The sequence below is a fragment of the Cajanus cajan genome, chromosome 10 (assembly GCF_000230855.2).
Source record: "Cajanus cajan strain Asha chromosome 10, NIPB_CcT2T_4, whole genome shotgun sequence".
Lineage (NCBI taxonomy): Eukaryota > Viridiplantae > Streptophyta > Magnoliopsida > Fabales > Fabaceae > Cajanus > Cajanus cajan.
The window spans coordinates 3337849-3350033 of record NC_138526.1 but is presented as its reverse complement, the minus strand read 5'-3'; the positions used below and the strand labels follow the sequence as shown (position 1 = coordinate 3350033).

At 31.8% G+C, this 12185-nt stretch overlaps 1 protein-coding gene across 1 annotated transcript; it reads left to right on the top strand.

Annotated features, from left to right (window-relative positions):
- Nucleotides 1–9105: 9105 nt before the first annotated feature.
- On the top strand, nt 9106–11571 carry LOC109806128 (AAA-ATPase At4g30250). Its single transcript, XM_020368501.3, has one exon. The coding sequence runs from the start codon at nt 9901–9903 to the stop codon at nt 11455–11457; it is 1557 nt and encodes a 518-aa protein (XP_020224090.1). The 5' UTR covers nt 9106–9900; the 3' UTR covers nt 11458–11571.
- Nucleotides 11572–12185: the final 614 nt, after the last annotated feature.

Below are 12185 nucleotides of genomic sequence, written 5' to 3'. Positions count from 1 at the left end.
CTTAAGGGCCCAAATATTTTCCTTTTGCAAGCAATTGATACATTAGTTTTCTAAAAAGTTTGAGTTGGGTTATGGGCATCACTAAGGTAAGGATGAGCCTCAACCTCAAGATTAAATAACCATTTATCAAGTTAATCATATATTATTCACTAACAAAGTTCTTACATCACAAGTTTAATTATTACTAATTGGACAATCTTTATAGGCAATAGTTACTACTCCTTACTCCTTAGAGATTATCCCCAACTCCTGAAAATTTTCCAAAGATTGATTGGGTGAAAACAATAGGTTTCTACTAAAAAAATCTGTTATCTCCTCCCTCTTAACTAAATAGTTACTATCTTCTATCTCCTCCCTCTTAACTAAATATAATTTCTAATCCCTTTCTTCTCTTTCATTAAAATCTCTTTTTTTTTTTTATCTCATTTGAACCAAACAAATCAAAGAGAAAACTATATATTCATTGATAATATTTGAATAGAGCTTTGCTCTATAAATATTAAATAAAAAGGTTTCCAAGAGGGGTGACCCTAAAACACAGTGGTCATAAACAAATAGGGCTAGTTCTGTAGAATTGGGCCTATAAAATTATCCAAAATCCTTAGGTTCATGATATATACACCTCATTTTTTTTACAAGTACACCTCCTTTTTTAAAAAAAAATTAATTTTAAATATTCTTAATTTTTTAATTTTTAATTTTTAATTTTTTAATTTTACATCCACAATATTTAATTTAGTATTTTTTTTTCACACATCTTCCCTCTTTTTTTTCAATTTTTACATGCACCCCCTTATCTTTCCTTCACCCTACCTATTTTGGTAGCATGTGAAAACTAAAAGAGAAAAAAAAAAGTGTGTGAAAAAGAAGAAGAAAGTAGTAAATTGAAAATTAAAGCTGTAAAAATAGAAGATTTAAAAAAAAACTACAATATTTTATAATTTTTAAAAAATATATATAAAGGAGGTGTACTTAAAAAAAAAAAAAAGAGGTGTATATATCACGAGCCAAATCCTTAAGCCACGTGGACCTCTTTGAAATCCTTTTGGGCCTGTCTTCCTCGGACTCATTCGTTGGGTCCATTAACGTATCAGAAAATGAAAATGAATGGAACTCGAAAGGTTTCTCTAAAAATTTAAAAATATGCTTGGAAGTAATTGATACAGCAATGGGTATATCCACACACCTATAATGGATATAATTATATAATTATCTATGCATATTTTATAATTAAAATTTGAAGGTATTTAAATATTTTTAGTTAAGTTAGACTTACAATTTTAACTATTTTTGTTCGATTATTTTCACAAGTAGTTTTAATATTAAAAAAATATTTAACTGAAGGATAAGTAATGAATATAAATAACTACTATTCAAATGACTTTTTTAAGGTGCAGGTATAAATATTAGTTTTAAAAATTTGGCCACACAATTCATTTCATCTGGTTTGTTAAATTTTTTTTTTTACAAACTTATCGTATTAATTTGAAATGTTTTATTCTAAATATAAATTTATTGTTGGTAATAAACATTTTTATATTATTAAAATTAAAATTAAAATCAAAATATTATGATATATTTAATTTAGACTTTTACAAGTAATTTTTAAAGGTTAATTAATATGTTGGTCCCAATAATTTTTTCAAATTTTTAATTAGTCTCTAGTTTAAAACACTCTAAAAATATTTTGTTAAATTCTTCACTCACGTTGTTAAAATTCCATTGGTTTATTAAGTGGGTATTACGCATCACGATTACCTTTTAATATGATAATTAATAATTTTTTCATTTGTTTTAGATGTTTCTAATTAAATTCCCAATTTCAATACGTTAATTATACCAAAACATAGGATTATTTTAATGTATATATTTAAATTATATTTCAATTTTTAAACTCCAGTATTTTTTCAATTTATAATTATTCATAAAACTAAGAAAAAAATGAAAAGCATAAATTTTTATCATCATAATTTAACATTTTAATTTAATATTTTAGATTTCACAATATATAAAATGAATGTTTATTTTACACCATTAAAATTTTAATAAAGAAATATTGTAAAAAAAAATTAAGTATACGTAAATAGCTATTTATAAATAACCTTGTTTAAAATAACTATTCTAATTTTTATGTAAATGGGATATAATATTAAAAATGAACTAATATTTGACATATGTAATCTATAAAATAAATATTTATTTTATATAACTATGATTTATAATAAATAAACATTTTTAAATATTAAAATTATAATTATAATTAAAATTCATAATAAATAAATATTTTTAGATGTAAACATTATATTTTAGATTCGCAATAAATAATTGTTATTCTAATATACTATTATTTTTAATTATTAATAATTATTGTAGTTACAAATATTTAAAATATTTATTTATTATGAATCATTTGATATAATTTTTAAAATATTATTTATTACAAATTCTTAGGTTTTACGAATAAATCTAAATTGAAAAATATCAAAGGACATAAAAATTAAATATAATTTAAATATAAATGTGAAAGAAATGTTAAGTTTCGGTATAATTAGCATATTAAAATTAAATATTTAATTAAAAACTTTTAAAATAAATAAAATAATAATTATTTATTATATTAAATTGAATTGTTATGTTACAATTTTTTTTTATTAATAAGGGATTTAAAAGTCGAGCTATAAACTAGAATCCATGAGGATAAAAAATAGTAGACCTATCAGCTAGTAATAAAAAGTTTGTCCAACTTGACGGAGAGTTAAAATAATGCACTCCCTTAAGGAGAGTTAATCCTGACATAGCAAAACTATCAGCTACTTGATTTGTTTTTCAGAGGACATGAATACAATCTAATTCAAAAAAATCTCCTGACATCTTGAAAATCTAGTTGATAAGAGAGTAACAGAGATATATTCGGGGACACCCATCATTCAAGAATTAAACAATAATAGAGGAGTCAGATTCTATTATAGTGTGAGAATGTAAGAATCTATCCTTGATAATTTGTAGTCCATGAACAATAGCCCAAAGTTTGACGTGTACAATAGAGCAACTCCTTATCATTCCAGAAAAAGCTAGTATGAAGGTTTCATTACTGTCTCTCAATACACCTCCACAACAAGCCAAAGAGTTATTAGAACTTGATCCATCACAGTTAGGTTTCAGTATACCGGGAGGAGATGGGACCTATCTAATTACTGACTTGTGTGAATTGTTTTAAGATGAAACATTAGGCTGCCCGTACAATGTTTTTGTTAAAACTTGCATGCGACCTTTGACCTCGCAAGCTACTTGACTAGGACTAACATCTGTCTGACAAAATATTAAATTATTACGGGCCTTCCAAATGGAGTCCATGATGATAACAAACAATTGGGATCATTCAGGATTAGAAGCATTTAGATTGGATAATAACCTATCATTTAAAGGAGAGAGAAAAATACAATCTCTTAGTGCATGTAAACATGTTTCACAACCTACACGGTAGTAGTGACAGATCCAGAAATTTTAGATAGTGGGGACAATACTTATTCATATATTTGTAGTATTAAAAATTTTACATATAACTTTTAAAAGCATAAGTATGTATCATAATTATGTTTTACAATATTTTATATCTACTATTATAATTAAAGATGAAAATAAATTAGGTCAGATTAGAATTCATTATAATATAGTAGGTTTAAACCTAACTTTTTTTAAAATTATATCTTAAGTATGACTTATTTATCTATCATAGATATTTTTTAAGTATTTGGTTAGAACTACAATCTTAAAGACCTATTTTATATTAACTTAACACTATTAAAAATATAAAAATAAACATGTTAAATCTTATAAAAATCAAGTTTAATTTATTTACGATATAAACATGTTTTTAATATCTAATATATATTTTTAGATGATAATTTATTTTAAAATATATTTTATAATAACAATTCTAAATGGAACATAAATATTCTGATCTTTCTTATTTTATTTTTTTAATCAATGTTTACAATTTTACTATTTTGATTTTTTTAATCAACATATACAATAAATAGAAAACACAAAAGGTAAACATACATATTATAAATTTTATTTTATCAAAAATTGCTTTTTTTAATATATTATATTATATATGTGAGTATTAAGATATATATATATATAATAATTAAACTTTTTAAAAAAAAATTGATTCATTATTAAGGAGTATTTTTTTAGCACATAAGAGAATTAATCTCCTTCAAAAGTTTGACAAACATCAAACAAATAAATATCTTCTCCGAATCTATATTTTATATATATATGATGAATTAAACATATATATTTATTTGATTATAATATAATTTTTATTTTTAAAATATATTACTTTTTGAATAAAAAATATGTATGTGTCAAATAGTAGTGGGGGCAAGTGCCCCACTTTTGACAATGTGGATCCGTCCCTACATGGCAGCATGTGTAAGTTGTATTTGTAGTTATAAAACTAGAATTTCTCCAATCATTTGTGCAAAGACTATTGTGTGCAATTCTCCACAAAAAACATCTAATTCTTTTCTGGGTTGGGCCATTTCCAAATTAAATTAAAAAGACATCGTAACTCTGTAGAAGGCAAAGCTCTTAAAGATTCATATGCAACTTTAATAAAAAAAAATTTCAATCCTAGAACCACCCCAAAACATACAGTCTTCATCATTTTCAGGAGAAAAGGGGTGTCAAACCTTGTATCTCTGACCAGTGTTGACTAGGAATGTATGAGCACGCCTCATCAAGCTTCCAGTTCCCATTCGCATCAACAAAATCAATAACTTTTCTACTCTGTATCTCCATTAGTACCATTTGAATAGCCACCTCATTAAGAACCACGTTGGATGGAAGCCAGTGGTCAGACCAGAATTTAGTAGATTTACCATTTCCTATGTTCCATGCTATATTATGCACAACCTTGTCCCACACTTCACAGATTCCTCTCCAAAGGTTAGAAGTTGTTGGTTTCTTATGGATTATTGGAATAAAATCTTCTCCACACACATACTTAGACCGCACCACCTGAACCCAAAGCATATTGGGTTGGGAACATAAAGCCCAACAGTTCTTCATCATAAATGATAGATTAACCTTATGTGTCTCCCTTAAACCTAAACCTCCAACATCTTTAGGTTTACAAAGAGTTTCCCATGCAAGAACATGGATACGTCGATTGTGGCCATCCTCCCCCCAAATGAAAGATCTACTAGACTTATCAATATCATCACACAACTATTTAGGAAAGAAAAGTATCTACATTGTATACGGAGGTAAAACAACAAGGACCGATTTAGATAATGTAAGACAACCTGTGAATGAAAGAGACTTAGTAATTACAATATTTTAACATCGTTAGTAGATGAAGGATATGATTACAATATTTTTGAATTATATGAATATTATTAGTGTTTTAAAATGTAAACACCTAATTTAAAATGTGACAAAAATATAAAAATCAATAGACTAATTTAACTTATTTTAAATGTTAAAAACTTATAAACTAATAATTTTAATTTTATTTTTAGTGATGTAGAATTATGATATTAAATTTATTTCATATTAATATCAATTCAACTATGATGCAACTACAGTAACTATTAAACCTTAAACCAATATTTTCACCAGTCCAACAACTAATCCCATTTAAAGGAATTAATAATCTTGAAGTGTATCAAATAATATTGTATAATTATTGTACTTGAACTATGAATATGTAACTCTTATACAAATTGATACAGATAACTGAGTATGATATGTTGAGCATGTATTTATGTTAATGTGAAACATAATTAATGTAAAGTTTGTGAATTAGTTTTAGTGTTGGCAAAACATAAATAATGCAAATAGAATGTGATTGACAAATTATTGTGAATGGCAAATTATTGAGTATACACATTGCACTGAATATAACATCTTTTACCCCACATATACATATAAATAATAATCTAAAATAAAGAATATAAAAATATCAAATCCTTACATAAATAATAAAAATATAGTCTTCAACATAAAGTAAAAAAAAATCTCACATCATAACAATATATATATATATATATATATATATATATATATATATATATATATACTCAATTATCCAACTCATACTTTATACATTGTCATCCACCGAAACCTTAATGATATAAGAATGACTTATTAACAGTATACTGTTACCTTGAACTCCTCTGAAACATTGATATTAATCATTTTGGAGTGGCTTGCATACTGGGAATGAAAACAGAGATCTTGTAAATTTCATTTCTTTATTCGTTCTTTCCAATGTACACCTTAATCATTAAATGGTTTTCTTTGCATACTAAAGCTAAAAGCGTCTCATTTTATTAAGATTTGTTTATATGCTTTTAATTATTCGGTCGCACTAATCTTTTGGAAGTGCCCATTTCACTGACAAAAATCAAATATCTTTAATATATATATATATATATCAAAGAGAATTAACCTATTTTACGTCCATATTATTTTTTTTACCCTTGTAATTTTTCTAATAGACTAATTATAACACCAATTAGATCAATATACTTTTATTATATAATTTTATTTTTATTTTATATTTAATAGAAGTATAAAATGTCTCGACTCCACTAATTAATAATAAAGAGAATAAACCCATTTTACGCCCATATTATTTTAGATAATTTCACCCCTGGTAACTTACCTTAACTACTTTTTTCCCACTTTTATTTTTCTACTTTTCAAAATCACTAAAAAATTACTCATACAATAACAACTACTTAAAAATTATTTCTATTGTTAATAATTTATTTATTATTTTTTAGATAATTAATTACTCATTTTTGTTTTATATTTTAAAAATACATGAAGCACGAAATGCTTTTTGATACTAATAAAAACCAGAGTTTAAACAATACAAGTGAAGTGCAATCTTTCATTTTTCTCTTTCCTTAACTAATGACAGGATAACAGAACTGATGAGATCTATATGGCTCTGACTCATTTTCTTGAAGAATCCATCTTGTAAAGCAGTACCTAATGGAATATGATCCACTTGATCATTTGACATTCCAGGGAGAATCCACTTTCGGCTTTATTCTTATACCCCCAATTTAGCCAGAGCTTTCTCTCGAGGCTGACCCAAACTCAAAACATACGGTTACGACACTAAACTAAAATTATATAGGTGAAGTGCAATCACTCCTTCTAGCAACAATGGATTGATTTAGGGTTTTTACTAAAGATAATAATGCTCTACTAAGCAGTCTGATCTATTTTCTCTATGAATCGAAATTGCTATGACTCATGCGTGGATGGAATATGATCCATTTTATCATTGACATTCCAGGGAGAACCCTCTCTTTTTGGCTTTATTCTTGATACCACCATTTAAGCAGGGCTTTCTCTCAAGGCTGACCTACACTGAATTTTTTGCCCATCTCCATATTCGTGGCTTTTAATGCCATACACATGCCTCTTTTTCTTTTTCTCATCCTTTTATTTTCTCTTTCCATGTTCCCTTTCTCAAAATTTCAACCATTTTATAAGCAGATACCTAAAACCATTGAAGGGGCAACAAAAATTAGATAAGAACGACAGCCATGCACCACAGGATCACGATCTGATGGTACCAATTGCATTGCTTTAGTAAAGGAGATTTAGACAAATTTCTGTAAAGAAGCATAAATGAAACTTTGTTTCAAAAGCATATAAGCGTGTAAAAGATATAAAAGAAATGTAATGCACAAGAAAGAATACCACCATCTGCATGACTTTAAGATCTATACCTCTCAATCTCATAGACCCTTTCATGACCTCAACAAGTAAAAGCCTAAAATAAGGTAATGAAAAGTTTCAAGGCTATATAGAAGTGCCCAAACATGTAAGCAACTCGGTAACAAATCGGCATTTCAGTTATAATCCGTAATTAAATAGTTTCATATTTGTGCTATTGTGGATTCTAATCTATCCTCATCGTTGCTTCGTTTGCAATGGCCTATACGGCCCATAAGTACAAAGGTGAAAACGAGAAAAACATGAAACCTATTATGAATAAAAAAATTATTCAATGGGCCCATGCAAAAAGATATGGTGAATATAAATTTATCTAGTGGGTTCATACGTACCAATTTGAACCAACATGGTGCAGTTAGACATGAAAATCATCAGTAGCACATAATCATAGTCCCCTCATTATCATATCCCACTTGCCACTCATCATGAGTGACTGATGAGTTACAATAATACATAAGAACATTCTCCGACCTCTGAAGGCACAAATTACAAGAACAAATATAAGGGGAAAAGATAAAGTGTGATTTGTCGTGAAAGAACCAAAAGCAGCTTCAACTCAACGAGATCCACTCCATACCATTTCCTAACAAACCCCGAGTATTTCATGCGCGCCGCCGTGTGATTCATTGCTGCTAGACTAGAGCATTATCTCTTTAAGACCTTTACTAAAGATAGCTGGCGCGTGTGCATTGTTCAATTATGGGCATCAGATGCACCCTAAAGATCAAGATGCTCGTAAAAAATGATTGAATTTTGACGAATATACCTAAAGTTTAATGCAACCCTGAACAATTAAATGAACCCTCAATGTTTTGAATTTTTATCAGCAATGGTCGTCCCTGGGAGTAAATTTTCTATACTCCAATAATTCTAGTTAATTTGTCGTTTTTCTCTAAGAGCATGATATTTTTTAGTAAGTGTTTATTGGAGTTGAGAAAATTTATTGGCTCTAGCTGTCAATATTTATTTTTCCTTTTCATTTACTAAATTGAGACCTTATTTAAGAGAATATTTGTAGCTGTACATTTTTTCAATAACTTTGAATAAACCATCAATTTAGAGCCTTAAAGTATTTAATATCTATCAATTTTATCACCAAATTGATATATTTACTAATACTTAAGGAATAATTTGAAGGAACATCCAATAAAAATAACAGTAAATTCTAGTTTGGACGTGGATTATGGATGTGCATACAAACATGTCCTTAAAATCATGCTAAATACATACAATAAGTATAAACCAATGCAACAAAAGGATAAAAATAAAGTGGTGATTATTGTATACCAAAATAAATGAAACACCTAAAATTGACACCTTTAATTTCTTTGTTTTTTTACCCATTTATATACATCATGAATCTTATCCATCACTTATTTATATCACTTTCTATCCCTCTAGATGTAGAGACCTCACACCTCTAGAGTGTCCAAATATCTTTTTTGTTAAAAAAATATTCATGGACAGCCATGAGGGACACATCAAGAGAGATAAGAAGAGAGAAAAGACAAGTGATTAATATGATACAAAATAACGAAAAATAAAAGATGTGATTTGTGTGTTTATAACTTATAGATCCAAATATCATCCCTCAAAAAACAACAATCGAAAGTTGTATTGTTTTGGTCCATAACAATTGAAAGGTTGAAGCTGAAACTTTGGCAATTAGCAAAAGCTTTCGATTTTATGTGATTTTGGTTTTTGAGCCCACAAAAGGAACTAAAACCCTTCATGCGATTCCAGGGTAGAAAACAGGGAGGGAGCTGTGGTGAACAAAAATCTGCATTTTGTGAGATTCTGTAGGCATGGCAATGCATGTATAGCGGCGAGGCTATGGGCATAAACCCCTAACAACTCAATTATCACATTCACACATCTTCTTCAAACGAACAAAGCAAAAAGCAGAAAAGCAAAGTGGTCGGCTTCATCACCATCTTTACCTTTTACTTTTGGCTACTCTACCATATGCCCAATGACTCTTTAACCAAAACCCTACCCTTTATCAGAACCATGTTCCTGCTTTTACGCACCGTATAAGAACCCCAAACCCAAACCATTCAATTCCATTTCCATTTTTCATTTTCCACTTCCACCAATTCTCAATCAAGCAAAACACAAAAACACACAAAAATGGAAATATTATCACAAATGTGGTCTCTGTTAGGGTTACTCACCGTGCTGCAAAACGTTCTCCCGTCGCAGCTCCTCGCATTGCTCCACTCCTTATACGAATCTCTCCAAGACCTTCTCTCTCCGTACTCCTACTTCGAGATTCCCGAGTTCAACGGCTACTGCGGCGTCGACCTCAACGACCTCTACCGCCACGCGCACCTCTACCTCAACGCCGCCAACCACGCCCCCGCCGCCGCCTGCCGCCGCCTCACGCTCTCCCGCTCGCCCTCCTCCAACCGCATCTCCTTCGCCGTTGCGCCCAACCACACCGTCCACGACGCCTTCCGCGGCCACCGCGTCACGTGGACGCACCACGTCGACACCGCGCAGGACTCGCTCGAGGAGAAGCGCAGCTTCTCCCTCCGCCTCCCCAAGCGCCACCGCCACGCGCTCCTCTCCCCCTACCTCGCGCACGTCACCGCACGCGCCGAGGAGTTCGAGCGCGTCTCGCGCGAGCGACGACTCTTCACCAACAACACCACCGGGTCCGGGTCCTTCGAATCGGGTTGGGTCTCCGTCCCCTTCCGTCACCCTTCAACGTTCGAAACCCTCGCCCTCGAGCCCGAACTCAAAAAAACCATCAAAAACGACTTAACGGCGTTTGCCCAGGGTAAAGACTTTTATAACCGAGTGGGCCGGGCCTGGAAGCGTGGGTATTTACTCCACGGCCCACCGGGCTCGGGTAAGTCCAGCTTAATAGCCGCTATGGCTAACTTCCTCTGCTACGACGTTTACGATTTGGAACTAACCAAAGTCTCTGATAACTCCGAGTTACGGTCGTTACTTATCCAAACGACAAACCGTTCTATTATTGTCATCGAAGACATTGACTGCTCCGTTGACTTAACGGCAGACAGGACGGCGAAGAAAACGCAAGCGTCTAAACTGTCGTTAAAAAGTAAAAAGCCTCAAACGGCGTCGTTTTCGCGGTGCGAGGAGAGTGGGCGAGTGACGCTTTCGGGGCTTCTGAATTTCACGGACGGGTTGTGGTCATGCTGTGGCGAAGAGAGGATTGTGGTTTTCACTACGAACCATAGGGACAGTGTGGACCCGGCGCTGGTGCGGTGCGGGCGCATGGACGTGCACGTGAGCCTGGGCACGTGCGGGGTGCACGCGTTCCGCGAGCTGGCCAGGAACTACCTCGGCGTGGAGTCGCACGTGCTGTTCGAGGCCGTGGAGGGGTGCATTCGTTCGGGTGGGTCCCTCACGCCCGCGCACGTGGGGGAGATCTTGCTGCGGAATAGAGGGGACGCTGACGTCGCAATGCGGGAGGTGCTGGCGGCCATGCAGGCCCGGATGCTGGCGGCTGCGGCCGCGGCGGAGCAGACCGAGAGCGAGGAGGCCGCGGGGGTGAGGTCGCCGGAGAGCGTGCTGCTGATGGGGTCGCCGGAGAATTGGGACGCGTTGAGTGGCAAGAAGCGGAAGGAGCAGCATGGCGGTGGGAATAATTGGGACAAGAAAGTCAAGTTTTTCGTCAGGTTGAGGTCGTTGACCAGATCTGACCCTGGTAGATGATCATCATCATCAGTTTTTCTTTTTCTTTTTTTTTTGGATGAATTATGTAGCTTTGTTATGTGTTTTGTGATTAGTGTTTTTTTTTTTTTTGTAAAGCAGATTATGTGTTCTTTATTTTTTTTGGCTTTGTGTTGTTTAGCAACCTTGATCAAGGATGAAAATTAAAAACCATTTTCGTAAAAACCTTAATTAAATGTGACAAGAAAATTTATTTTTCTATTGATTCAGGAAACCAAAGTCAATGCCAGCAAAAAAATAAAATAAAAACCCAAAGTCAGAATTCAACTACAATAAAATAACATGATAATATTGGTTATGGAATTTTATTTTATAATTTAAAATTTAAATTAAATTGTTGCTTCATTCAGATTTATTTGATTTGACTAAGTTTATTTATTCAGTTTTCAACATGTCAGTATTGCTAACTCTCAGCGACTCTTGCAGCTAGTCCCAATTTATTATTGTTTTGGAACGTTTATTTGTTGTGGCTGCATGTTTCTAGTTTAGGATATTGTCTCCGGTTCAATCTTTTAACTTTTCGGAAGTGAGCACAACAATCTTCATCTTTTAACTTTTGTTGGAAAAGAAAATATTTGTGATGGTTTTTTTTAAAATTCAGTCTCATTTTTTCATTTACAAATATTTTAGTATTTTTTATTATTTGTTTCAAATGTTAAATATTTTGATATTTGATATGATAGATTTAGACATATTAATTTCAAATCTAT

What these genes read in the sequence shown, in the direction of transcription:
- LOC109806128 (XM_020368501.3), top strand. Translation starts at nt 9,901, where the DNA reads ATGGAAATATTATCACAAATGTGGTCTCTGTTAGGGTTACTCACCGTG.